The 26,436-nt window shown below is 33.6% G+C and overlaps 1 protein-coding gene across 3 annotated transcripts; it reads right to left on the reverse strand.

The window, feature by feature from the left end:
* Positions 1 to 449: 449 nt before the first annotated feature.
* Positions 450 to 17,422, reverse strand: LOC143246076 (methyltransferase-like protein 27). Of its 3 annotated transcripts, none has more exons than XM_076492302.1 (6): positions 17,211 to 17,422; positions 7,546 to 7,797; positions 2,622 to 2,744; positions 1,848 to 1,989; positions 1,227 to 1,319; positions 450 to 926 (listed from the first exon to the last, which is right to left on the reverse strand). In XM_076492302.1, the coding sequence occupies exons 2-6, from the start codon at positions 7,780 to 7,782 to the stop codon at positions 748 to 750; spliced, it is 774 nt and encodes a 257-aa protein (XP_076348417.1). In that variant the 5' UTR covers positions 7,783 to 7,797; positions 17,211 to 17,422; the 3' UTR covers positions 450 to 747. The 3 variants fall into 3 exon arrangements, with proteins under 3 accessions (XP_076348417.1, XP_076348411.1, XP_076348423.1); XM_076492296.1 differs by lacking the exon at positions 17,211 to 17,422 and adding an exon at positions 8,570 to 8,697; XM_076492308.1 differs by lacking the exon at positions 17,211 to 17,422 and adding an exon at positions 8,570 to 8,691 and having other exon boundaries at positions 7,546 to 7,794.
* Positions 17,423 to 26,436: the final 9,014 nt, after the last annotated feature.

A 26,436-nucleotide genomic window follows, 5' to 3' on the forward strand; every position in this document is an offset into this window, starting at 1 on the left:
AATTTCGCACAAAGCTACTCGAGGGTTATCTGTGCTAGCCGTCCCTAATTTTGCAGTGTAAGACTAGAGGGAAGGCAGCTAGTCATCACCACCCACCGCCAACTCTTGGGCTACTCTTTTATCAACGAATAGTGGGATTGACCGCAACATTATAACGCCCCCACGGCTGAAAGGGCAAGCATGTTTGGCGCGACGGGGATGCGAACCCGCGACCCTCAGATTACGAGTCGCACGCCTTAACATAATGAATGAGCCACTCCTGTATGATAGTCCCTGCATTGCACATAATTTTTGCCTATCACGTACCCAACTGTTTCCACATTTGTCTATTGCCTCTCTACATATATACATATCTGGAGATTTCCATTTTTATGTGTTAATATATTTATATTTGGTTTCAATCAGCAGAGTGTTTTAAAATTAACTAATTATCGAGACTGTATCCAATCTGTTGCAGTATTGTCATTTAATACGATCAACAGTCAATCAATACAATAATGGAAAAACAAACAGAAGAACAAACCAGAGAAGTAAAACAAATGAGATAAATGAAATTATTTTCTACAGCATGAAGTAAATTATACCTAATATGTTTAATATATGATCTGTGTAAATATCAACAAGTAGTTTAATGACAATAATTATATTATTAACTTGCATCTTCTTTATTCAGGAATAATTTTAAAGTATTTACTTTGTGCGGAAATCACACGTTTATGCATATCTCTGGTGCAAACAATTCACATCTCACAGTACTTCCATTATGGTAACTACTGTGGTAGATTTTTCTTCACCACAGTATCCTTCGTGTACTTTTTTATTGAGTATCTTCCACTTTTCTTCTTTACACAGCTTCTCTACATCAGCGTTAAACTTCTCCTGGTCTACTTCCTGACCAACAATAATATCCCAACAAATGTACCCTCCTTAAAAAGGAATAAACCAAAACAACATGTATAAATACTAAATTTGCAGGAGTATGTGAACTACCAGAACAATATAAAACTGTCATATTTATTGCTAAACCTAACTTCCTTAATGTGGGGGCACTTGACTTCGTTCTCTTCTACAAAAAGCTTTCACTTAGGAAATAAAAAAGTATTGTTAGAAGCACTGAGAAAACAGAAATATACATGAAGCAAAGTATCTCTAATTGCTTTTAAATGACAGAAACTGCAATAAAAAAATACTGACTACTATCCCTACGTACTGTTATCTAAGCTTACCTGGTTTGACAACACGAATCAACTCGGGAAAAATTGCAGAGTCACAATGGTTCGGACAAAATACTCCACTCATTACAACAGCACCGTAGGTGTCTGTAATATGTAGAAGTTGTCTCGTTATCATCTTATCACACTTAATGACACTAAACATAACAATGCTATTCAACAAATACTAAAATATACACCACATTAAACTGATATTACAGAAGTTCACCAGGGTTTAATCTGTTGGTTACCATAAAGTTGAAGAACAGATTGAATTTACACTTCTTGCCAGTTTTCACGCTTGACATAAGGTACTTTAGATTAACAGATAGTGCGAAGAGTAACATGTTAAAAAGGGTAAAAAACAAAACACATTAGTAGATATGTATACGGGACTATGTGAATGTCTGTATTATAATGATTACTTAGCTTTTACCAGTTACTTGTATGTTTGTTACTGAAAACATTTGAATGGTATAAAGTGATTAAAAGACAAAGGTGCTAATGAAACAAAAATTATATTTCCAGTGTAGCAAATCCCGACAATAATTTTGTGCATGCTACAATTCCAAAGCATACAATTGATCTGAATTCTTATATTGTTAAATTTTAAAACATTATAACTTTAGAACATACCATTTTCAACATTAGGGATGCGGACTCCATCCTTCAAAATAAGATGGATTAAATTATTGTATACATTTTTAGTTTTGGCTATTTTCAGCATTTCTTTACTTCCATCCAAGGCATCAATGTTACTGTATCCACGTTGTTTTAGCTGAAAGCAGCGTAAGTTGGAAATTTGAATACACCTTTGTATCCTTTCAAAAACAATTGAACAATATCATAGAAATATAGTGAATATGTAGTTATACTGATTTTACTTTTAATAAAATTATTTTAAAAAGTCTATGAAATAGTAACTCCGTCTGATGTCTTTAGACTTTTTTTTTTCTCTCCACTAACTTTCAGTCTATAATGTTTTGGTTTCATATTGAAACTCTTATCTATTCATAATTTCCATTTGGCTTTAGATACGTCCATTATTCTATATTGAACTACCCATTCAGCATATCAAAACTGCCAACTTATTTATAAATTAATGTACGTACATATGTATACATATAATTTCATATAAGAATAAAAGTTATGTTTTGACTTGTATTGTATAGAATAGAAAAAAAAACTATTAAAATATTGTAGAACCCAGATAGTAAGGTTTATAAAGAAAGGATTTTGAATAGTTCAACTTTGCTCTTTGGTTTTGAAACCCAAATCCTAAAGTTATGGCAAATATATTTCACCTTTCTTTATACAATTATAATAAAACCAAATACTTTATATAGTTAATATTATTTCTGTAAAAATTAAAAACGACTGTAATACAACAAAAATAATCGGTATAAATACCAGTTTTCCATTGGCTCCTGACCCAGCCCCAATGTCCAATATTCTGCCATTTTTGTCTTTCACGACCTCCATCATATCATTCACAGCAAAATTTAAATGATGAAAGTCGTATTTGTTTACCAGCTGAAACAAAAAAATTAATTAGTGTTCTGACTATCGTAACAGTAAACTAAATTTTGATCTTAAGGATATATTAAACAGTTATTCATTGTAGAAAACGTTGTTACGTTATCTGTTTAGTTAGATCATTATAGAAAGGCTTCGAAATTTTACAGATGGAGTCAAATAGATAAATATTATATATATAAATTAGAAACTACTGTCGCCATCATCTTGTGCAAAAGATGTTTGATTTGAATTTCTTGTTATTTCACACGATGGCTGTCAACGCTAGTTGTCCCCAATTTAGCAGTGATAGACTAGAAGGAAGACAGCTTGCCAATAACACTCACGACCTATTCATAAAAATGTATAAACAAATAGTGGGATTCACCGTCATATTACAACTACTCTGTAACTGAAAGAGCAAGAATATTCGGCAACAAAAATTTCTTAACCACCAAACCATATCAAAAGATGTCCATAATGTGATACAGTGATGATAACAATATGATATCTTATTTATTTAAACATCTTACAAATCACTTGTTTGGTTGAATGTAGCTCAATAAAATGAGTTGTACAAATGTTAGAACTGACAATATGTTTGTCTCTGAAAACTATGGAATTTTTTTATATATTACAGTGCTTTGGCTTTTATATTCACGTTGAACACTATACGGCATTCTACATATTTATTAAAACATATATAAAATGTTCTTTAGTCTGTGGTTAACATGACTGTTCTGCATTCAAGCACAAAATATTTACGATTCACAATTTCTAATGAAGAAAGAGACAAAGCAGTTATGGATATATATTGAATGAATTTGGGGCCACAGATGACAAAATCAGAATTGGAAAACTATGTGGACATTCCCGATCAGATGTTGAGTACCTTAGATCTATTTAATTCAGTTAGTATTTCAAGAGTGATCATACAGCATACTAAATAAATAAGCTCTAAATCTGATTTATATGGTGGTTTACTTTCAAAAATTATGACGTTCTGAAATACGTACAGTAAAAGAACCTCCGTATGTTTTAATTCTAAATTATAGTTGTTTGAAATTTGTACATAAAGCTAAATTGTTTGTGTGTTTCTAAATTTCACGCAAAGCTACACAAGAGATATCTGCATTTACCGTCCCTAATTTAGCCGTGTAAAACAAGAGTAAAGGTAAGTAGTCATCCCCATCCACCGCCAACTCTTGGGTTAATATTTTACCAAAGTATAGTTGGATTGACTGTTATATTATAAGAGCTCCATGGCTGAAAGGGCAAACATATTTGGTGTAGCGGAGATTCGAACCCTCGACGTTCACACTACGAGTGGAGTCAAGCGCCCCAATCAACTGGTGATGCTAGGCCTAAACACCTAAATATACACTGCTGATCAAAATCTTAAGGCCAATGAACATGAATTTTACGTTGTTGGACTCACAACGTATTTTAGTAAAGCGTCGAAAGATAAAAATAAAAGTGAAAATAAAAATAAAAACGTTTTTAGCATTTAATTGAGAAAATGTGAACACTATGAAATTAGCCTAAATACTAGCTGATCAAAAGTTTAAGACCATACTCAAACGAATCGTTAATCTGTAAACATGTAACGAAATTTAGTCATTTGTGTTCAAGCATTAGCGTTGTGAACATCTCTCACTGACATCTTCTGTGATACATTGAGTAAAAACATGACAAAGTTTGAACGTGGCAGAATTGTCGAGCTACAAAAGCAAGGTCTTTTTCAACGTGCCATCGCTGGTGAGATTGGGCGTCGTAAAACTGCTGTTGCAAGTTTCTTAGAAGATCCTCAGAGATACAGTACGAGAATTTCATGTGGTCGGCTCAAGAATATTTCGCCGGCGTTGACACCAGCCGATCGTCGAACCAGATTAAGGGCCTTACGGACGCAGAATGCAGCTCAAGAACAATAAGACGACAACTACGAGAGAATAGCATTAAAAATCGTAAACGTCTTGAAAGGTCACGTCTCCTTCAACACCACGAAACAGCTCGGTTAAACTTTGCTGAGAAGCACCAAACATGGGACGTAGAAAAGTGGACGAAAGTTTTGTTCTCTGATGAGAAAAAATTTAATCTGGAGGGTCCAGATGGCTTCCAACGTTACTGGCATGATAAGGATATCCCACCTGAGACATTTTCTACACGACACAGTGGAGGAGGCTCAATCATGATCTGGGTGCTTTCTCCTTCCATGGAACAATGGAACTTCAGGTTATACAGGGGCATTAAACAGCAGCTGGCTACATTAGCATGTTGGAGAGAACATTCTTATTGACTGAGGCTCTCGCTTGTGTGGAAATGACTGGATCTTTCAGCAGGACAACACTGCAATCCACAACGCCTGCAGGACAAATGCCTTTTTCATGGCGAATAACGTGATTCTTTTGGACCATCCAGCCTGTTCGCCCGAACTGAACCCTATTGAAAATGTGGAGTGGATGGCAGGAGAAGTCTATAGAAATGGACGCCAATTCCAAACAGTACATGATCTTCATGAAACAATCTTCACCACTTGGAATAACATTCCAGCCAGCCTTCTGCAAACGCTTATATCGACCATGCCAAAGCGAATGTTTGAGATTATTCGCAATGACGGCCGTGCAACTCACTACCGAGACCTCTTGTTGAGCATTTCCTACCCTGTTATGACTTCTTTTTGGTATGATATTAAATTTTGACCAGCGAGTATTTAGGCTAATTTCATGGTGTTCACATTTTTCCAATTAAATACTAATTTTTTTTTATATTTACTTTCCCTTTTCTTATTTTCATCTTTTGAAGCTCTACTCAAATATTTTGTTTGTTTGTTTGTTTGGAAATTTCGCACAAAGCTACTCGAGGGCTATCTGTGCTAGCCGTCCCTAATTTAGCAGTGTAAGACTAGAGGGAAGGCAGCTAGTCATCACCACCCACCGCCAACTCTTGGGCTACTCTTTACCAACGAATAGTGGGATTGACCGTCACATTATACACCCCCACGGCTGGGAGGGCGAGCATGTTTAGCGCGACGCGGGCGCGAACCCGCGACCCTTGGATTACGAGTCGCACGCCTTACGCGCTAGGCCATGCCGGGCCCTACTCAAATAAGTAGTTGGATCTAACAACGCAAAATGCATATTTTTTCTTTATGTTCATTGCCCTTAAGATTTTGGCCAGCAGTGTAGATGCACACATATGCTCCCCGCTAGTACAGCGAAAAGGCTATGGATTTACTATGCTAAAATCAGGAGTTCGATTCCCTTCGGTGGGCTCAGCAGATAGTCCGATGTGGCTTTGTTATAAGAAGACACATACACATATACAAAGAAAATATTTCTTAAAGCCTGGAGTAGAATTTGATCTTTTCATCCTTACAATCAAGGCTAATATTTTTATATGCAAAAACGGCTCGTTTGGGCTGAGAAAACACTTTTAGATAGAAGAGCGAACAACGTTTCGACCTTCTTCGGTCATCGTCAGGTTCACAAAGAAAGAGGTAACTGACCGGAAGCTGACCACATGTTTGAAAGGGGTTGTGTAACTGTGTGTCGAAATGTAGAGGGCGGTATTAGATGTTTGAATATATAATTTTATTTATTTTATTAATATAGGTATAAAGGCGTTCCTTTATATTGGTTTATTTTGGGTTTAAGTTGTTGTATAAGCAAGGCTTATAAGGCTTCCGGTCAGTTACCTGACGATGACCGAAGAAGGTCGAAACGTTGTTCGCTCTTCTATGTAAAATATTTTCTCAACCCAAACGAGCCGTTTTTGCATATAAATCTGGGTGTTTCGTTTAGTGTTGTGAGTGTGTGTGGTGTGTGTGTGTTTTCTTATTGCAAAGCCACATCGAGCTATCTCCTAAGCCCACCGAGGGAAATCGAGCACCTAATTTTAGTGTTGTAAATCGTAGACATACCGCTGTATTAGCGGGTGGGTTAGTGTTGAGAAATGATAATATAAGGAAGTAAGAAACATGTGAGAGAAATATTTTTACTTGTAGTCGATAAGGTAAAAAGTTCTTGTCAAAAACATAATATAGAGATTTGAAAACAATATGAAAATTGATACGTAAAAACAAATATTTTGCGAATTTTTTTATGAACGCAATGTTCCTGCAATAAATATAAACATATTTGCTGTCAAAAACTGTAAAAATAAGGGTTTATTTCGTTTTTTGAGTGTAAATACACAGGTACAATAGGGTTATCTGCTCAGTACTCACCACAGATGTCAAACCCGGTGTTTTATCGTATGTGTCCTAAATTGTATCGCTTAGCCACTAGGGAGCAAATGTGAAGGAAATGTGGCATTGCTTTCGGTCACAATACAGCGTAATACCCTCCTACTGCTGTTTGAGTGCGTACAAAAATATTTCATTTGATTGATTTCTCCAAACGATAGTTGTAGGTATTTGGAGGATTCACTGTAATGTATTGTCTGTCTTTGGGTCAGTAGAGACTAAAATGACCTCACATAAAGGGCGCTTAACGTCACAGTTTGTATTGTTGTAACGTTAGTAAAACGTACATATATATCATGAATTACGAGAAGAATTATCCAACATGTAGGTTACAACACAGCAAGATATATTAACTTAAAAAGCAGGAAACTCTTAAGTTTAATTTTATTTACCCTTAAAACAAAATACTTCCGAGAATACCACATAAGTACATTTAATACATAGCAATGTAATGATACAATTTGTTAATCACAAAACACAACATAAATCGTCTAACCTTATATAAGCTAATTAAATGGAATACATGTTCTAGCTCTTTCTATATTATAGCTGAAACTATAACTACCAATAACATACCTTCTCATAATCATCTGCATGTTGGTCATACATCTTGCACGAATCCTCTGGAGTCATGGTTCCTTTCTGAGTTATATCATACAACCAATGAAATTCTTGGTCGTCATGATGCTGATCATGATAGTGGTGACTCTCACTGGTGGTGTTATTTGTATCTTCATCGTGACATCCTGGACGGTGTTCATTAGGTTTCTTTCCAGATGTATGGGGTTTACTCCCGCTATCATTAGATGACATACCGGATTTTTTCTTCTTTTTTCAATCAAAGAAAATAATAACAAAACCTTTACGTCGCCAGGTTTGTATAAGTAAACCTACCTTTCAAGGTTGTTTTTATAACGTACAAGTTATTTTTTATACTTCAACTGTTGTTAGGCTCAAAAAACATATGTATCTACCAAACATAAAGTTCACAGATGACATTTTTCTTAACAAACATTAACATTATGAAGAAAATCTTTAGAAGTACAAATACTAACTTAACGACTAAATAAACCATTGTAGTTCAACTAATTTACAAAACGTATGTATGTAACTATACGTGGTCTTGGTAATACCCTATTTCTCTCTACACTGTAACTTATCTTGAGTAAAATATATCAGTAAGGTTGACACAAGACTAGATTATTGATTTGAATTTTATTTCGTTTATTAATCATATTATTTTTGTAAAAAAGACATTTGGATAATTAAAGCTACACATTTTGTTCAGCTTCCTACTTAAGCAACTGTTTTATTGCACAACGTTTTACTCCTGTAATCTTTCTTCGTGAGAGCAGCGTAACTACAGGTACACAGCGGCAGTAAAAACTACATATACCAACGTGATAAAAACCTGGGAACCTTTCAGAGCAAAACAAAAACTACAAGTGAATAAAACAAGCTTTACTAACTTAATGTGAATGTACATTGAAAATGAAAATTATCTTTTTGTTCATTTAATAAAGACTGAACTAATAGAATTATTAAATTATGTTAAACGTGCATGCTTTGTTCTGAGTTAAATATAACGTAAGGAAATTACCTCAAACCGCCAGACAGAAAACCTCGAACTTATGAGCTCACTTTTGTCCAAGCTCTTAGGCTATGTACTCTATGTTCATGTGTATGGTGCGTCAACCAATCAGTGTACGACCAGCGTGCTGACGTACACTGTGTAAAAAATAGGAGGAAAAATTGAAGGTCGATTTCTTGGTGGAAATGCATCAAGCGTTGACCTACTTATCGGAAGTGTGCGTTAAAGTTAGTGCAGAATGTGAAACTCAACATGGATTCAGAAATATAATATGTTGATATAAAAACAAAAATAAGATCACAGTAAGTTAAAAACATTACTAAAAAATACAAGAATATTCCATAAAATCCCAAAGTAGTGAGGAATTCAGATGTAACGCTAATTACAAAGCAACAAAAAGTGTTAGAAAAAGGCTTTGAATATGCGTATGGTTTGTTTTGTTTTGAATTTTGCGCAACGCTACACGAGGGCTATCTGTGCTAGCCGTTCCTAATTTAGCAGTGTAAGACTAGAGGGAAGGCAGCTAGTCATCACCACCCACCGCCAACTCTTGGGCTATTCTTTTACCAACGAATAGTGGGACTGACCGTCACATTATAACGCCCCCACGGCTGAAAGGGCGAGCATGTTTGGCGCGACCGGGATGCGAATCCCCGACCCTCAGATTACGAGTCGCACGCCTTAACAAGCTTGGCCATGCGGGGCCAACAAATTGTAGTGAGGAAGAAATTATAACCGAGTTAACTAAAGTAAGAAGTCGTAATGACGTAAAAGTTATCAGAATATAATGCTATGATTTTTTTAAGTAAATCAAACCGAACTATAAAAACACGAGAAGAAATCTTTAGTACCAAAGATTTATACAATACTAAACTGCCAAGTTTATAATACGAAAGTATTCTTTCTTGAGAGATAAGAACAAATTACAGTAAAAAAATTTTAAATTTGTAGAGGAAATCAAAAACATAAAATTAGAAAAGGAAGATGTACTTGTGTCAGTTAAAAATATCTTTATTTGCTAAACTGTATTTGAAGACGCGATGAGAAGTTTTGACATTGAATTTTTAGAATACAGAATTCCAGTGGTCGAAGTTGTGGACTTATTGAAATTTGTTTGAATTGCACGCAAAGCGACTCAAGGGCTATCTGCGCTAGCCATCCTTAATTTAGCAGTGTAAAACTAGAGGTAAGGCAGCTAGTCATCGCCACCCACTGCCAACTCTTGGGCTATTCTTTTACCAACGAATAGTGGGATTGACGGCGGATAGAGCGAACACGTTTGGTGCGACGGGGATTCGAACTCGCGACCCTCAGATTACGAGTCGAAAGCCCACCTGGCCATGCCGGGCCACATACTGAAATTAACAAAAGTGTGAGCAGAAAATCAATTTTTTAGAGTCAACGGAAATTAAAATACAAAAAATATTTTTATGGAATCCCAATGTCACCATTGTTAAGTAACATTTATAATGATAATTTTAAAAATGAAGCTTTAATTAACGGCTAAGTATAAACTAAAAGTTTGGATAGATAACACATTCTTAATGAAATGACATGGAAATAGTAAACTATAAGTATTTTTTAGTGATTTAAATAGTAAAAATAAGTTCAGTTTCTTTGTCAAATTACAAAAAATAATTGTATTACTTTTTTAGACGTTAGAATAGAGAAAGAAGGTAATTTAGAAATACCACTAAAACCACTTATTATACCACCACACACAGAATCATATCGTATAAAGTCTGAAAAAATCTGTAGTTTTTAACTTTAGAGCTTTCACTCACCACTGAACTCCGTCATAACGTGAATCTGAAATGATAAATATATTCATGGAAAGTTTTGATCTCGTGTTTGCGCATAACGGGGCTAATGTTGAAACTATAAAATTGTTGTTTTTTAAATATCTCTTCTGCTCATAATGTGCATGTTGTAGATTTTATATCATGTCCAACATCATTCTTCAATTTTATTTTGGAACATATTTATGTCCTCACTTGCCAGCTTTGGAATTTAATATATATGTTTAGGTCATTCAGACGGTTACAAAATGACTTAATGGATGTGATAAAGAAAGATGTTACAGTCGTCTATTATAATTAATAATGTAACCAATGTTTTACAAATACAAATATTAAGTGTTACAAATGCTTAATAAGTAATATTATTGTATGTACTGTTAATAAAAACGGATAGCTATGAATTAACGCATTAGATCGCTTATTTCAACTAAAACTTTATATAAATATGGAATATTAATACTAAACAGTCAAGTAAAATAAAATAAAATAGAAAGTAAGGATTACGTTAAAAATAGTAAATTCAACCCTTGACTAATGACAACTTGTAATAAACAAAAATTAGCCCAAACAAAACTTAAAAACGCTGCATTAATCAAAAGGGTTCCCAGGATGCTTTAATGTGTGATATAAAATGTACCCTAGGTTTTGGATGTTACTGCAGAAGTAGGACCCAATTGCGTTGAGGATACGCCGTCTATCAGTCTTAACTTCCGTTCGTCGATGTTACATGAAGAGGAATAAAATAATCAAAGACAAAAAAATACAAATTAAGTGAGGTGTGGGTCACAGCGTTCCACATCTACACCATCCTTCACTGACTCCTGATTCGTGTTATTAAATCAAGTAACTTTTTAAACTGAACTTTTGAACATTGGTCATGAGGGAATAGTGTCCTAAATTGTATAAAGTGAAGTTTTTTGTTTGTTTGTTTGTTTTTACATTAGCTGAAACTTTACTAAATTTGCATAAACTGGTGCTTTAAATGTCCTCATACTAGACCCAAAACTAAAGTGATTTCGAAAAATTGACTATTCTTCTTCTGTTTTGAGTTTAGTTTGAAAACATTACAGCTTTTTTAGGAGTTCCTGTGTGCTAACCTCTCAACCAACAATCTGATTTAAATAGTGTACATTAAATACGAATTTTTGAACTTCTAATTGATTAATAAACGCTATAATGATTTTAAATAATAACTTTGATAGCTCACTGTGAAGGAAAGCATAAGAGGACATTATTATAATTTTCACTCCTATATTCTAAACTTAGCTCTACACTATTGCTGATAAAACTGTAATGTGGCTTGAAACAATTAAAAACGAAAAGTCATAATATTATTCGTATTATTATATTAATTAAGGTTATTCTATGGTAAAGTAAAACTTACTCAAAACACCACAGATAACAAAAACTCCATCATCATCATTATTTTTAAACAGCTGGGTCTAAAATCGACGTCAGTAATTTGATGAAAGAGACAAACAACCTAAAGGTGGCAGAAATTGTGTTTGAAGGAAGAGAAAAAAAACATGAAAATTGTTTGCTCTTCTCAGCATGTCAATTACCAAAATTATGTGTAGGAGTGATGAAATAAGTAATCCTTAAGGTAATATTAAATGATTTGGAAAACACTACTTTGACTTAGGCTTTCCTATCGGAACAGAAGTTTGACATCTATTTGAATATGGTCTCATTAATATTCAAGTTTCAGCTTATACTTGATAGCATTGTGCCATACATTGTCAAAAGCTTTATTGACTTCTAATAATACTCCTATGGTGGTTTGATCGTTAATCTTGTGAGATGGTCTATTTGTTTGTTTTACATATTTCGGAAATTTGCTTTACAGAAATGTAAAAGTCAATTGAGCATATTTTCCCATAAATTTGTCAATACAGCTTAACAAGTAGTGGAGTAGAAGTTACCAGGATTATATCTGTTGTTTTTGGTATAACAATTGTTACTAGTTTTTTTTTTTTCCAAAATGTCCCAGTAATCTGATTACTTTTCTATCTTTTCATATTTGACAGCTCTAATATTGATCACTGTATTATTATCTCAGATCGTAACCTTATTATTTCTGGTAAGACTTTAAAATCCCTTTCTGAGCATGTCACAAAGTGTTAGTGAGCTATATTTAGATGTAATTTTGTTTGTTTTGGAATTTCGTGCAAAGCTACACGAGGACTATCTGTGCTAGCCGTCCCTAATTTAGCAGTGTAAGACTAGAGGGAAAGCAGTTAGTCTTCACTACCCACTGCCAGCTCTTGGGCTACTCTTTTATCAACGAATAGTGGGACTGACCGTCACGTTATAAAGCCCCCACGGCTGAAAGGGCGAGCATGTTTGGCGCGACGGGGATGCGAACCCGCGACCCTCAGATTACAAGTCGCACGCCTTAACACCCTTGGCCATGCCAGGCCACATCAACTTTAATTAAACCAGTTTGCTCTCAGTGTATTTTTATCAAATTAGTGTTTTATGATTCAGTCATATTATTTAAGTTTTTACACCTTTGTTTTAAAATAAATAGCTAAACAATAATTAAAAACTTGATGTTTGACTTTCTTTTGCAACTGAACTGTAGATTTTATTACATGAAAAAACGACGAAGTAAGTTAAAAACTGTTTCTTTTAATAATTTAAATATACAGAGAAATTCCTAGAACTCGCCTCGAAAATAAATTGTTAAAGATATTTTTAATTCAAATTATTTCACTCCCACTTGCAAAGAAAAAGCTGGGTTGCTCAGCAACTGTTTTAAGTTGAATGACATGTTTATAAACAATAAAAAGGGTAGGTTTTCCTGTTGAATGTCGTTACTGTAATAAAAACCATCTGGTACGTATCCGCTTTGAAATATATTGTGATGACGGTAAGTTCACTGTTGACAGCGTAAATGTAGTCAGTAGCACTTGGAACTTTTCTCTCACCTTACACGTATTAGTTGAAGAGACAGTTAGGTTTAAAGTTTTATATTTTACTTAATTATGTATTATTTGTGTTTTAATGTTTATATTTCAAGGTTTAAGTTATTTTTAAGACTATCCTGTGCCTTAAATTGCTAAAACAGGTTTAGCAAACTTATGAGTGTAAAAACATTATGCCATAGGTTTAAAACTAATAATGGAAATTAAACGTTACGTAGCCTACAGACACTGATTAATGTTGTTGACTCGAAGAAAAACAGGAGAATAAAATGAAACATTGAAATTATATATATATATATATACATACAAATTCAATAAAAAAGTTTAAAATATATACGTATTTCTGTTTCATAATTTTAAACAATTCAGTACACTGCATGTTGATGATAATAGATAAAGTTAATGATTTGTAAAGAAAATGGTGAATAAATTTTAAACATTTACCTTAATTTTTTTCACATTTATTTATGAGGTTCATAAGATTGTGCAAATTAAATGTAAAACTGTAAAGCAAAATTAGTATTTTAATATATAACATGAAAATCTTTTTCAGGTGAACTGCAGTGAAACCTGTCTAAGCTGGAAATTGTATATGTGTGTGTGTTTTTCTTATAGCAAAGCCACATCGGGCTATTTGCTGAGCCCACGGAGGGGAATCGAACCCCTGATTTTAGCATTGTAAATCCGTAGATATATCGCTGTACTAGCGAGGGACAAATTGTATATAGAACGGAAACCTGTACCAGCCGGAAAATATCAGAATTTTGCAGCGTTATCTTAATATTTCTCTTATAAAACCTGCGTAACGTGGATGGAAAACTATCTTTTACCTACCTCATCTATCAACAAATAGGATTAGAATCTGAGTAAGGCGGAAAAAATGTTTCTGATTAAGTATTAATTTCTTATTTATTTAATAATTTCTTTAAATATTAATAAATTCTCGGACATTTTGTTACAGTAAGTATTGGTTAAATATATTTTGTTTTTTTTTCTGCTTTCATTATTTGGGAGGTTGCAATTGTCCACGGATTTACAACGCTAAAGTTAGGAGTTCGATTTCCTTCGGTGGGCTCAGCAGATAGACCGATGTGGCTTTGCTATAAGAAAACACACACACACACATACTTTCGGTTGCATTTACTGATGGAAAACTGGAGAAACATCGGTAATAGGTAGAAGTGAAAATTCGCGCTGTTTCAAAAATTTAAGGAAGAATCAACTTCCTGTGGATATCGAATAATGAAGCGTTAATGACAAGTGCTATATAAGATTATTTTTTGAACGAATTAAACAAAAGAATGGAACAAAAAATAGAAATATTCTACTTCTAGTAGATAATTAAATTTGCCATCCAAAAGTTCAAATTTCAAATGTTCGTTTAGTCCTCCTACCTCCATGTACAACATCAGTTCTACAGCCACTAGATAATGGAATTATACAATGTATAAAATTGAAATACAGAAAATTGATGTTTCAGCATGTTGCTGAAAACATGAGCGAATGTAAGAGTTCATCTGAAGTGGCCATGAAAATTGACGTGTTAGATGCAATTAAATTTTTAAGTCATTCAATCAAATGCGTAATAAAGTGATTTCGAAACTGTTGTTTTATTTTTGATAATGGCGGAGATTGTGGATAAGTTGTTTGTTATGACGATTATAGTGAAATCCAAACTCTGATTGAGAAGAATGATGCAGGTGATTCTGTGAACGTTGACAGAAATGTTTTGATAGAAACTGATAAAATTGATTTAAAATGTATAATAGAATCGCAAGATGGTAACAGTATAAGAAATTTAGAAGATTAACAAAATGGAAAAGATAGTGAGGAAATAGAAATTCCTACTTCATCTCAAGTGTTAAGTTTTATTATCGCTATCAAATTGTATGCAAAAAAAGGGGGAAATTGAACTTCATGAAAAGGCTGTATAATTGGCATTTTCTTTTAACCGCATGAAAAAGTCCATTAAAAAATGAAACTGTTGAAATTGTGCAATTTCTTCAAATAAATTTGATTAAGATTTTGTGTACTTATGTATATTTTGAATGTGTATTCTTATTGTAATACATATAGCATAAACAGAATAATAACTTTATTCACAAACATCTTACTTCCTTTGAGTCAAGGAAGTATAATGTTTCGCTCAAACATTATATATAATTAAGGAAATGCATGATCACTGTCTAAGCCCGAAAAGCCTGCTTAAGCCGGAAATATTACTCGGTCCCGTGCGATTCCGCCTTAGACAGGTTTTATTGCATTTGAATCTAGTTGCAAGTAACTATATCAAATAACGAATGGCTCATTTTATTTTGTTTTTGAATTTCGCGCAAAGCTACTCGAAGGCTATCTGCGCTAGTCGTCCCTAGTTTAGCAGTGTAAGACTGTCGGACGCAGTTATCCAAGGCAGATGAAACGAAGCAGACTATGTTTAGGGCACCTTTTCCAGCCACCTCCTTATGTGGCGTGAGCAAAGTGGATCCTATAAACGGCTGCTCTGTCGTGGATGTCGCTGCCGAAGAGCTCTGAAGATCATCTGGGCATACAGAAAACTAGAAAGCTATAATCGGGAAACGACTCATAAAACATATCTTCCTGACTCTCAGAGATGATGGTAGACTGGCCAAATGAAAAACTACAATGTTCTCTAAGATTTTAAATAAATAATCAAATAATGTGTTGCTCAACACGTATGAAACAATACATATATATAAATATTACACTAATTCAGTGGATAAGATGTCTGTCATGAACTGTACTGGAATATCAATCTTTTCAAGAATTCGATTGAAAACTCGGATACAGAAGTACGGAAATCATATCGTATTCTTGGAATAATAACGTAAAATAATGTTTCACTTTATAAGACGTTAGTTAGTTTGTTATCACCATTACATTCCATCTAAGAACATAGGGCCGCAATCGCTTGCGGATTTTTCAACAAGTTTTTAAGTGAGTAGGTTGTTAGTCAACTGCACCGAGCCGTCCTAAATTTAGCAGTGTAAGACTAGAGGGAAGGCAGCTAGTCATTACCACCCACCGTCAGCTCTTGGTCTACACCTTTACCAACAAATAGTGGGATTGACCGTCACATTATAACGCCCCCACGGCTTGGAGGGCGAGCATGTTTGGCGCGACGCGGGCACGAACCCGCGACCCTCGGATTATGAGTCGCACGCCTTTCGCGCTAGGCCATGCCAGGCCCTTTATAAGACGTAGTAGAGGTTTATTATTAGCAGTAATTCAGTTTACTGTCTTCATATTGCAGCTCTGATCAATTTGCTACTTCATTCTAACAAATATAATACAACCTAACACCATAATAGAAACATTTGTCTGAAAAGAAATGTTAAAATTACAATAATATTTAACTAATTACTGTGTTTGTATGATATACTGTTTATATTTTCTACTCGTTCTCATACTTCTGTCCCATTTCTGTGGTCCACGCCTTGACCAAATTTGAGTTTAACTACAAAGCAGCTGTAAATCATAAAGATGTTACAGTACTGAAATATATCACTTAGATTGATGTATTATTAGAAAGGTAACATTTTCTTAAGAAACTGTTTACCTAAGAACTTGAAACAAGAATACCTGGTCGAAAAACAATCGGCACAAGTTAACAATCTTAGAACAGATCACAATTTAAGGTGAAACGAATTCTATTTCAGTATAGTTTATTTTTCCATAGAAAAGTAGCAGAGATTATGTAAGCTAATGCATTCTATAATTTAAGAATGCAATTGTTTTACAATGATAGAGGGTCTTCCAGATAATGAATGTCTGAACTATCTTGTGAAATGCACATATAAAAGCTTTAATTAAAAATACTCAGAACAAGAGCGTACCAAGCTTTAAAAACTTTTAGTTATTAACTTTATTTTTTGAATATTAAAGTAACTGTTACCTGAAGCTCACCTCTAACAGTAGATATACTTGTAATACCACACTTCTATTTGGCGTTGTTGTTTTGGGAGGGGATGTTGGAATACGAAGTTTTTCACGAATTTGTCTAATTGAAGTAAGCAAAGAATACAACCTCAACGTTGTCTACGTTGTTACGGCTGCTTTGTTATGTCTGTTTTTAGTTGGTGGGGAAAGAAAACAAGCGATTTATCATCGTATATACAAATAACCTTGTTTGATGTCTCTCACAATAGTCCAGGGGGAGTGAGCAAAACCAGTGTTTCTCGAGACAACGCCTTAAGTAGTTGTTGTCATGGTTATTAAACACGTTAATCGATATTAAGTGTCAAGGAACTTTTCCATTCGTGAATGCTTTATGTTCATGTGTACATATAAAACCCTAAATATTACCATTTATAATGTTTGTAACAAAATAATATATTTATGGAAGTTTCTCTCATGTGCAAACAGTTAATCCACGATTCCATTAACAACCTTAACAATCTTCGAAGTTCTGCTGTAAACAAACATTTCGTTACTATAGTTACAGTTCAAATCGAATCTTTTAATGAAAGTCCTATTTCAGCATTCATTTCATGAATGTAGGTGAAACTGGCTGAACTGTACTGAATATTAATTTGTCAGTGAATAATATCTCCAGGTAGAACAGCAATAAGTTTATGGACTTACAATGTTTAAATCCGCTGTATAGTTTCACATGGTGAACACAGCAGATAATATAATGTGGCGTTATTCTGAATACAACTAATCAGTAAATATCATACAGCAACTTAAAGCATCGAATTATTTTTTCTCGATTTGGTAACCTCTTTTACAGAGTATTTTGCAAGGCGAATACAAATTGATGTAATATAGTTTAAAAAATGAGACAACATGATTTTAAGAGATCGACCTTTAGCACCTGTTTCAAATTCTTAAAGACACAGGAATGTTCTACTACTGGTACTTGTTTGTTTGTGATACAGCATGAAGTTAAAAAATGGGCTGTATGTGTTTCAATTTCGCGCAAAGCTACACAAAGGCTATCTATCCCTAAATTAACAGTGTAAGACTAGAAGGAAGGCAGTTAGTCATCACCGCCCACCGCCAACACTTGGCCTTTTCTTTTACCAACGAATAATAGGATTGACTGCCACATCATATCGCCTTCACGGATGAAAGGGCAAGCATGTTTGGTGCGACTTGGATTCCAACTCGTGACCATCAGATTTCTAGTCAAGCGCCTTAACCACCTGAGCTGTATGTTATCCATGCCTCATTAGGAACTAACAAACTGAAGGGAAGGCAGTTCGTCAACAGTACTCAAGAAAAACATTTGGGCTACTTTTGTATGACTGGATACTGGTACTTCACCAGTCATCACTCTTTTTTGTTGTTGTTGTTTGTAGTTTAGCATAAAGCAAAATAATGGGCTATATTTGCTTTACCCAACATGGATATTTAAACTCAGTTTCTAGCACTGTAAGTTCGTAGACATACCGTTGTACCTCTAGGGAGCCATCACTGTTATCCTTATCCTCTGCCCCTAAATACCTAGCGCGATTTTATGTAAAAGGGATGCGAACTGAATACCTCAAATTTACGATACAGTTTATTAACAACTTCAACATACATAGTTCAAGGTACCTGTACATAGCCCAAGTGCTTAGGAAGGACGCTGAAAAGTTAGTGTTTCTGATAGAATTGTTTTAAAAGAGTGTCATTCATTATTTATTTAGATAAGAATTCGTATCTAACAAATATTAGTACTTCACTAAACACTACGTTTGGAGACACTAAGCAGCTCATTTTAGTGTTTCATTTAGCTGCAAACAAATTGAGAATTTTAAAAAATGTGAATATTATTATTTAGATGTAGTATTTTCTTCCTAATTTTTATTAAAATCTTCATTCAGTCCTATATGAACATTGGTCAACACTTCACTTGAGATCATTTGGTCAATGCTAGCCTTAATTGGTCAACATTCTTGTTTAAGGCATTGTATTAACTGAATGATGTTCTTAAAGACAATAACATTGACCTGAGAATCATGGATATAAACACTGGTTAGCAGCTAATCACTCTAACATGTCGTTTTCCGTGGACTAAATTAAGAACAGCCAGACGAGGTTCATCAGTGAACCTCATATTGACTGTGTCTGTTAATATTAACATCACGTATATTGCTTACTGTAGCAATCTTTCAGAAGAGTGCTCAAATATATATGTTTTAAAATGCGATATATGTCATGCATATCTCTATAAGGTGTTCCCAAGTTCTACGAAGAATAAGGGCTATTCAGAATATTTTGACATTAGGTATGTTACGAGCTGGCAAGTTAACAAGCTGCCAACCTTACTTCAGTTTTGATCTTGAAGATGCAACACAAACTTCATTGACTGCAGCTTTTTCTACATAGCAAAGATGTAAACAGTAACCTACGCTGTAAATAGTAGAAATACACGAACAGTAACATTGTACTGTAATTCCAATTAGATTATAGTCACAAGATTCTTCTGTCTTCTGTTCAATAACCATTTGATCCTATGATTTGTATCTTTATGGCATTGCTGAAAATCGTAACGGTGCTACAGTTATGGAAAAACAGATTTCACTCCTTGTATTGGTAATTAACATAAACATTTGTGCTCGTTGGAGAAATATAAGTAAAGATAATATCACCTCTGAAGAGTACACAAGTGTATCCTATAAATACAAAAACAATTTCCCTTTACATTTATTCTTACATAAATCAAGTGTTCATTGAGTAATAATAAGTGAAGATTCAAATTGTGATATTGCACGAACCAAGTAATTGGTACATCATTTGCAAATACCATAATGAATCTATGAAACATAATTAATAAATACATCACACGCTTCAACATGGACAAGTTTTGGGTAAGAAAGAAGTTAGTGAGCATTCAGATCATTTATGAAGCAGATCTGTCATTATCCACATAGATAAAACAGCTCATTTTCATTTATATCAACACTATATACATATCCCAGTTTCTAGTGGCAATACACGAATTAAAACGTCATACAGTGGTTTCTGAGTACTGACGGTGGACACAGCAGATTGTCCAATGTGGTTTTTCTCTAAAATAAAAGCAAACAAACAATACAGTTGTTTGTAGAGAACGCGGGTTTGCATTTAAAACAATTCTAACATTCAAGTGACGAAGTGTATAAACACAGTAAAATCGATATCGAAAGTACATAAATAAACTTATTATATTTTGTGATACTTCGATGTTCATTTAGTTAAATCAAACAAAGTATTGTCTTGAATTCTAAAATTACATAAAACATAGTATAACTACAGATGCATAACTGGAGCTGAAATGATTAGGACTAGAAATTCATCCATTAGGAGAGTTGTTGGTCTCAAATAAAATTTAAACAAATACTTTAATATTATTAAAGAAAGAACCGACGTCAATTTGTTCATTATTATCGCAAATTCCATCGAATATAGAAAGAAAATTACAGATTTAAAAAGCTACAACAATAGGAACATTGATCTCAGTGATGTTTACATTAGTATTCCTTCTGATAAAATCAAAAAGAGTTTTTTGTAAGTATAAACTCTTTTTGTAAAAAGAGTAATTCTGATAAATTAATACCCTGTGTCAGTACAGAATTTAGAACCTTCGATGAAAATGTTACTCACGACACTTATCATTATTTTACATTAAAAGAATTTTTTGCAGGAATATATTATTTACTTCATAATAGATATGAGCAATGTGTCCAGTATGTCTTTAAGTAGTATAGGGAATTTTAATGGAAGGTAACTTTTGTCCGCAAGTTCGGTTTGTGCTCATTTGAACTAAAATTTTCATACGTTATAAACCTTGTTAAGTTGCTACATTAAAGTTTGCACATCAGTTGTGCTTTAAGAAATACAAGCATTGAAAATATTGCCAAATATAAAAATTATATATGGTTGGCTTTATAACTTGAAAAAAATAACCAAAAAGGAATGGTATGTAAGTGGACATCTCACTTGATCCGTCTAATGATCATATAGCTGTCTTGACTTTATAGGGAGAATAAAAAATGTATGTTACTGGCTTATTCACTGTATGTGTCAAAAGCTTGATGTTTTAATAGGATCTAAGCTTTCGTCCTTATACATTACCTTTAGTTAAATTTAAAATGCTAATTTTTATGATTAATTTGCAGTACAATTTTGACCTGATTGCAAATTGTAAATTCTGTATGTGTTTCTTTTCCAGTGAGAAAGCCAGTATTGTGTGGATTTTATTCTCCATGTAAAATGAGAAGGCTTTGTTTGCTGTGTGATCGTTAAAGAATCAAGTGATATGTCAACTTCGATTTCTATCTTTTTTGGTCAAATTTTGAAGTTTAGTAGCCAGTCCTGCATAGTTTGTTTTTTTATTTAGCGATAATATTTTCCCCTAAGTTTTTTTTTACTTTTCTGTGTAAGATGGCATACAGGGGTTATGACGCTGTAGAGTGTGTTCTTAACTTTATAAATATTGCAATAGAATTAATAATAAAATAACAAATCTAAGATCGTGAAGACATTCTTATTCTATTAGATCATGTTAAAATTATAGTTCTTGCTAGAACTAGTTAGGCACTAGCCCTGTTGAAGAAAGTTGATGATGAACGAAAATAGGAAATCTTAGTTTTGGCTATTCGTTGGGACGCTCTGCGTAGCTAAAAAGCGGCACCTGCACAGTAGATAGAGCGACTATATCAGATAACTCTTTGTACTTAGCTTTTGATTACCTTTAGACAAGAAAATCCAGACGACCTTTGTACCACGCTACCTGCACATAAAGATTGCTAAAGTGCTTTCCGACAGATGATAGTCTAACACAAATTTATTGAGATATTTTAGATACAGCCATGAAATACCATAGATTATGCTTGGCAAAATTCTACAGCAGATTGCCATTTCTTGCAACAGATTGCAATGCTGAAATCTCCTTATGATCACAAAATTACATCAGACATGAAACTGTATCAGCACAAGTGTTTTCAACCCTTTTGACATGGAATATAATGCTAAACTCCCAATTTAACAGCCTTCTGCTTTTGCCCTTCATTTGGTTCAAAAGCATGAATGAGCTGTGATCATTGTAAATGACAATAGGTTATTAAGATATAGATACATACATATTGGAATGTTCTGAAGCTAACACTCAAATTTTTTTTTTCCACAGTTAATAGTTATTTTGGTGACAGTTAAACGTTTTAGAAAAATAACAAACAGAGTGTTTAATACCTCTGTTGTTTGATGATAATAGAATGACACCAGCATCACAATAGCTTACACCAACAGCTAATGCGAAACATTTAATAAAGTGAGGTGTCGTCAACACAGGGTGAGTGCACAATAAAAATTTGATCTTTTCAAAAGTAGATTGGCATGTTTCACACCACTTGAACCTTCGACCTTTCTTCAATAGATTTGTTAATAGCACAGTGGTTGACCGTGGTGTACCACATGTCCTACGTAAACAAGTTTGGTCTATAAAAGTCACTTTTTGCTAAACTTACAGTGAAATTAGATTTCTTCAGCCTCAAAAGTACCAAGTAATACACTTAAGTGTTCTTTCCAGGTGTTACTGTAAATTACAATTTTATAAACATAAATTCTAACATCTGATGGATTGTTGAGATATTGACTTATCATTCACTGAAAAGTTTCCTGGAATTTTTCATTTCAAACGGTATTACTTTATATTGGTAAAATCCAACAGAAGTAACAAAAGCAGAAATTTCTTTTTTTATCAGTTAGAGGAATGGCTCAGTATCCCTTCAGCAAGTCACATTTTGTGATATATTTGGCTTTCTTAATTTTATCAATACAGCCCTCCATTCGTGGAATGGGACAGGAATCTATCTTTCTCAAAGTGTTCACTTTGCGAAAATCTCTACAGAATATAACCAAACCATCAGATTTAAAACCAATACACAAGGTGAAGACATATCACTTTTACTGAGTTCTATAATGCCGTTCTCCAGTATATAACATACTTCTCTACTCATTTTCTCAATCTTGATTGAACTCATACGATAGGAATGTTGTTTCACAGAGAAGCATCATCAATATCAACATCGTGAACAGCAATGTTGGTCATATTAGAAGCATCCAGGAATATAAACTCATATTCAGACAATAAACTACCAAATTGGTTTTTTCTCTTCAGGATGCAAGAGATCGAGTTTTGTATCATGATTGGCCAAAATGTCCAAATTACCCACTTTGATGCTAATTCATCTCTAACATTTTCACATTTATGGGTGTCTGAGTCAGAGAGACTTTCAATAATATCAGAAGAACATGCAATAGGTAAAATGTATTCAGATACGTCTGGGATATGATAATTGGACTTACATCGCTGAATAGCCTTTCGACGATCAGGCGTTTTTATAACATAGTCTGTATCATTGAATATCTGAACAACCTTACAGGAACCATAGTACCAACCACTGAGCTAATTTCCCATGGAGGATAACAATACCATGTCACCAGGATGGAACTTTCTTTTTAGGAGAAATGGTTTTAAATGTTAAGGTGCAATCATTAGAAAGAAAAACTTGTAATATTCCAAAATTCCTTTTGTCCAAATAAATTTTAAAATATCCATTTTTATGGCGTTTAAATTCTTCAATTAGAAATAATTATCTTAAATTGTTGAATTTGTTGTCAATATATATAAAATTACACCATCGTTCAAAATAAACCTCTTTTCTTAGACGCATTCCATATAAGTTTGATTACCTTGCTTGTGATAACATCGAAACTATGGGAAATAATCCTCTGGTACTAATTCGTATTCCTTAAAGATAGCTGTTTTCATCATGTCGTGAACACTACACTCTTCTATAGAAAGAGCAGCGTAGTTTTTTTTTTTTTTGTACACTTTACCAGTAAGAACAGTTTATAACAATAATGACCATTTTTCTGCAGGTCATTCCATGACTTGGGTAATCTTTTCAAAATGTTGGAAGTATTTATCAGCTTCGTTTCGATTAAATGTTGGTACTTTAATATACCGATTGATTTCAATGTTGTCATTTTGTCATAGTGAATCAGAATTGGATCCAATTTCTATTTCTTTAAGCCTTATTTATTTCTCGGTTTCGATACGGGTTTGTTCGGCCTCGAGACGTTTACTTTCTTTTTTTTCATTTCGATACGGGCTTGATTTTTCTCAGCTTCAATACAAGTTTATTCAAGCTCTATTTTGTTGAGTTTTGACTAGATTTCTAGCTTATCTTTATTACTCAATTCTGATGGCTTGTAGAGACACTAGAGTATTCTTCCAATGCTTCCTTAGACAACAAATCAGCATCAACCGATATTTCAATGCTTCTTTAGTTTTCATTTTTCCTCATTGATTTGTTGACCTGTTATTCTAAGTTGTTAGCAACTTCGAACAATTCACTTTTGTTATATTTTTCTAGTTGTTTAAGGGAGGGTGAGTCACGAAAACCTTGATAATCAGACATGATCAAATATTGTTGGCGCTGATAAATATAAATACAATTATGATTTCAATATTTTGACTTATATCGAACTTTATCTCTGATTGAGATCTATGTTACATATTGCAATTTATCTCGAACGAGAATCCGATTCATAATGTTATAGAAATCATGGTATCAAGATAGGGTATAAACTTCTTGAAATTATCAACATGAGTAAGTGTGAGATTCATGTCAGGATGGTGATTATTAAGAAATTCAACAAATTTCAAAAGAGAAGAGAATTCATGATACCATATACCGAAAATGTCCAATATATCTGTACAACTAACTGGTTCAATATTGGTTTCAAAATTCCACTAATTATGGGAGAAAGATCAAAAGAACTGTATAGAGTTCAAAGTAACAACAATTTATACCTAGAAAATTGAATTGAGTTTCAAGTAACTGCTGTTTAGGTTTGTGACAACTTTCGCTATAGAATACTTTAACATATCTTTTCATTTAATCCAAACGACCTTTCAGTAACAGATACTGTATTTGACCCCTATAATAACACTATTATTATCCATGTTTTTATTTTATTCTGTATTAATTTATTTTATTATATATCTTTAATTTTTACGACCTGTAACACTAACCTGTTCAACAATACTTTTATCGCGCTTTGACGTGCACCATTCTAACATACTGTTGTACTTTTATATTATTTTCGGTTGCTATTATTTAGAATCAATTTTGTAACCTGTGACGTCCTTAGTCCCTTTAAAAACAATAAAAGTTTCACGTCCACATTTATTTCCTTGGGATATTATTTGAGGTACAGTGACTGCTTTATTATACTGACCACAATTGGTTTTCACCTCCTGTTGTGTTTCAATTTGAGGGTCAACCCATTATTCGTCGCACCAAACATACTCGCCCTTTCAGCCGTGGAGGCGTTATAATATGATGGTCAATCCCACTATTAGTTGGTAAAAGGATAGCCCAAGAATTGGCGGTGAGTGGTGATTACTAGTTGCCTTCCCTCTTGTCTTACACTGCTAAATTAGGGACGGCTAGCGCAGATAGCCCTCGTGTAGCTTTGCGCGAAATTAAACAAACAACAAAAACATTCTGTTGTGGAGAAAATCGCAAGGTTAATACGTTAAATGCTGTTATTGGACTGTCATTTTGAGCTTCTGAAATTCATCCATTTCATAAAAAGCAATATTGACCTTTGCATCATGATGCGAGAGAAGCTTTCATATTAGAACGTTAACTATTGTAGTGGTATTAACATTCAACAAATACGACATAGTATTTGTTGCAAGTCCCATTTTGTCAACCAGTCTTGGAAATACGTAGTATACAATGCTGCTAACAGTTACTAGACGTTGGTATATTAATATTTAAAGTTTTGGCCACAATTAACTATTATGTATTTTTTAAACCCTTCATTATCTAAAACAGTAAACCAAATGCCAAGCATTTTTGTTTGTCCACGTCAAAGTGTATTTTGTTTCCATGCAAAAGTTACATAATCTAATATTTTTTTACTGTTTTTGTTCTAATGCAATACTCTCATAAATACAAATAATTTTGTTGCTAAACGTTACCAGTTTCAATATTCCGAGAAATTATTCCAACGTTATTCATCCACATTAAAGATTTGAAAATACAAAATAAAATACTTATTTATAAATTACAGAGAAACTAAATCAATGTCATTTAATAAACAAAAAATACCGGTAAGAGACGTATAGAGTTTAAGTAAGAACAGA

This window comes from Tachypleus tridentatus, chromosome 1, assembly GCF_004210375.1.
Source record: "Tachypleus tridentatus isolate NWPU-2018 chromosome 1, ASM421037v1, whole genome shotgun sequence".
Lineage (NCBI taxonomy): Eukaryota > Metazoa > Arthropoda > Merostomata > Xiphosura > Limulidae > Tachypleus > Tachypleus tridentatus.

Coding starts and splice junctions, on each gene's coding strand:
- LOC143246076 (XM_076492302.1), bottom strand. CDS start 7,782: ATGTCATCTAATGATAGCGGGAGTAAACCCCATACATCTGGAAAGAAA. Junction 1,990..2,621: donor CAGGAGCCAATGGAAAACTG/GTATTTATACCG, acceptor CGCTGCTTTCAG/CTAAAACAACGTGGATACAG. Junction 1,320..1,847: donor CATCCCTAATGTTGAAAATG/GTATGTTCTAAA, acceptor TACATATTACAG/ACACCTACGGTGCTGTTGTA.